We start from the raw sequence: 2801 nt of genomic DNA on the forward strand, positions 1-2801 counted from the left end.
CTACAATACAAATGAACAAAAATACCCTCCACTAAAAAAATATATACATATATTTCAACGAGTTGAAGCAATATTTTAATTGTTCTATTCTTTATTATCAAATATTATATAATTAATTTCAAATTTAGGCATGGTTTGACATTGTAAGCCAGTAAGCCTAAGCCTGGTAAACACTTGTTCATATGGTTTGAATGTTAAATTGATTTTATTTTACAATTGTATGATGAAAAATCTATAATACCGTACCTATCACGACTATAAGGCAAAATATAGAGAGAGAAAAAACAACAATGAATTAGATATCACAAGCTAAACCTATAAGAATGCATCCCCCACGTAATCTCCATGTGGAGACTTAACAAACAATTAACCACCAATTATTGAATGTCAGCATAAGAATTTCTTTACCAGAATATATGGGTACAATGAGATTAACTCTTATTATAAGAAATAAAATTAAAAAATTAGCATCCCAAGTTTCTTGCAAGGGTAACAATGCTCATTATAGTATATATTACAGGGCTTCGGAAATTCCAAGCACTGATACCTCGGCTTCGACAATGCAGACATCATTCACAAGAAAACCATTGCCTGCCTTGTTCAAGTAACTGAGTTCAATAAACTCGTGCCAACCCCAATTATCGATTGAGGTCCTGAACCATACACTAGCTGCAAGAACAACAATAGAATCCTGAAGTTATATGTACTTAGCTACAACCCTTATTGATGAACTTCAATACCTGTAGATTTTGGGTTAATAATAACTTACTTTTATAGTGATTATGTATTGATTGAACTTGATTCCGGATTCGCAGTGTGAAATGGACGTATATTTTAAAACCACGAGTTATAGCTGACAAGTCAGCCAATGCCAAGTACATAGAAATATGACTGCCACTAGCTACTCCGTATCCCTTGGGATAGAGTTGTATCTTCCTGAAAAAATCAAGAAGGGTAAAGTTTAAGTCTCGGCATTCAATTGTACATATTTACTAAGAGGTTCCATTTAACAAATTATCAAAACATTAACTTTCAGATGTGATGTTTAGATTATATATATGAATAGATAAATAAAAAAATTTTTGCAAATCATTTTACATTACACATTTGAAGAAGTGGTTTTAACATGATGCATTATTTTAACAAGTTGTATTATTCAAAACTACTCAAAAGAATTTCTTTTGCATCGGCATCAGAAATATATCGCGCATGTACAAATGAACCCTAAGTATTAGTCATGCTCAGGTACAAATGTCTAGATTTAGTCTATGATACATTAGAGTTGTAAATCGTTGTTAAAAGTACAACTTGTCATAGTTCAAATCCGAATTTTAAAAACTCTCGAACGTCTGTACTTGAACAGCAATTCAGAAAGTATACGTACCACTTTTGATCTCCAGCAACGAATACTTCTGATTCGTAACGCTTTGCCTCCAAGTTTGAAAAGTTCTTGATCTTCCAAACATATTTATAAGGGGAAGCAGATGTGAATTTCTTCATGGAAAGGCACTCTCCTTTGACTATGTTCCTTTCTTTAACAAAGACTTCTGCTCCAAAAATACATGTATCTCCCACAAGATATCCATTTGAAGCATCGTTAAATTCATTAAGCGGGATGAATTGATCAAAACCCCATTCAAGCTTCAACCCATGAAAACGTCTTTCATTTCCCATTGCATCTACCGCATGATGAAGTAACGTCAAATCATTGATTAGCTCTCAGTTAAATAATTAAGAACAAAATGATCATAAATATTCTTGAGTTTAATAATCAACCTTGAGGAATCAAGTACGTGTCTTCGTTCTGATCATGCACAAACAGGCGAAAAATCACAAAGACTTCCCAACCGGAACCAAATGAACTTGAGTCTGCCATTGCCAAGTAGAGTGAGATGTGATCTTTCACCTTTTTTTTTTTATTTCCATTTGGGTACACAACAAGTTTCCTGAAACCATCGTGAATTAAATAACATATTAGATTATGATATATAATTAAGTAATAAGGTAATCTTAATATTAGTGTACTAAGTTTTAGGCCATACCATTTGTGGCTTCCAACATTAAATTCCGAAGATTCATAACTTTCCACATTATTTTCTAGAAGGGACGAAAATGTCTGTATTTTGAGTAGGAAATGAGCCGGTGGTACATGTGAAATGGATCTTGAAACTGCTGTCAAGAGTCATTTTAACACTGATAAGAAAATAACAAGCTAAAAGTGTTCGATTTACATATATAAACATACATAGAGAAAGGGAGCTGGGGAAAGAGCCTGATAACGTACCAACTTGATTTTCCATTGCAACAAATTCCTTCAAACTACTATAACTCTTCAAGTACTAAAAAGAGTATAGAAGAAAGATTGATTATAATAAGATTTTTTAAGGGTTAGAGTTATCTCAAGAGTAACCTTTCTTCTTTAAAATATCTAAAAAGGTAAAGCATCAAGGTTGAGGGTTTATACAATTCAACATTAAATTTTCAGAAAGTGTCAGAATGACTATTGACATTCACCAAAATTTGGAAACTGATAGTTGCAAGAATGGAATGGAAAGGGTAAAGGAATATTGATTTCTTTAATTTGTTTGGTTTGGTTAAGGAATATTGATTTCTTTGTTTGGTTGCAAGAATGGAATGGTAATGGGAAAGAAAGTGTCAAAATGGCTATTGACATTCACCAAAATTTGGAAACTGATAGTTACAAGAATGGAATGAAAAGGGTAAATTTTCAGAAAGTATTAGAATGACTATTGAGATTCACCAAAATTTGGAAATTGATAGTTGCAAGAATGGAATGGTAA

At 32.4% G+C, this 2801-nt stretch overlaps 1 protein-coding gene across 3 annotated transcripts; it reads right to left on the bottom strand.

Annotated features, from left to right (window-relative positions):
• Positions 1 to 272: 272 nt before the first annotated feature.
• On the bottom strand, positions 273 to 2550 carry LOC102618610 (MATH domain and coiled-coil domain-containing protein At2g42480-like). Of its 3 annotated transcripts, none has more exons than XM_052440565.1 (6): positions 2285 to 2538; positions 2043 to 2172; positions 1777 to 1946; positions 1385 to 1679; positions 770 to 936; positions 273 to 669 (listed from the first exon to the last, which is right to left on the bottom strand). In XM_052440565.1, exons 1-6 carry the CDS (start codon positions 2298 to 2300, stop codon positions 515 to 517), a joined length of 933 nt encoding a protein of 310 aa, XP_052296525.1. In that variant the 5' UTR covers positions 2301 to 2538; the 3' UTR covers positions 273 to 514. The 3 variants fall into 3 exon arrangements, with proteins under 3 accessions (XP_052296525.1, XP_052296526.1, XP_052296527.1); XM_052440566.1 differs by having other exon boundaries at positions 2043 to 2169; positions 2285 to 2537; XM_052440567.1 differs by having other exon boundaries at positions 548 to 691; positions 2285 to 2550.
• Between the last annotated feature and the right edge of the window lie 251 nt (positions 2551 to 2801).

Source organism: Citrus sinensis, chromosome 5 (genome assembly GCF_022201045.2).
Source record: "Citrus sinensis cultivar Valencia sweet orange chromosome 5, DVS_A1.0, whole genome shotgun sequence".
Lineage (NCBI taxonomy): Eukaryota > Viridiplantae > Streptophyta > Magnoliopsida > Sapindales > Rutaceae > Citrus > Citrus sinensis.

Coding starts and splice junctions, on each gene's coding strand:
- LOC102618610 (XM_052440565.1), bottom strand. Junction 1,947..2,042: donor AATGTTGGAAGCCACAAATG/GTATGGCCTAAA, acceptor CGATGGTTTCAG/GAAACTTGTTGTGTACCCAA. Junction 937..1,384: donor GTTGCTGGAGATCAAAAGTG/GTACGTATACTT, acceptor TGATTTTTTCAG/GAAGATACAACTCTATCCCA.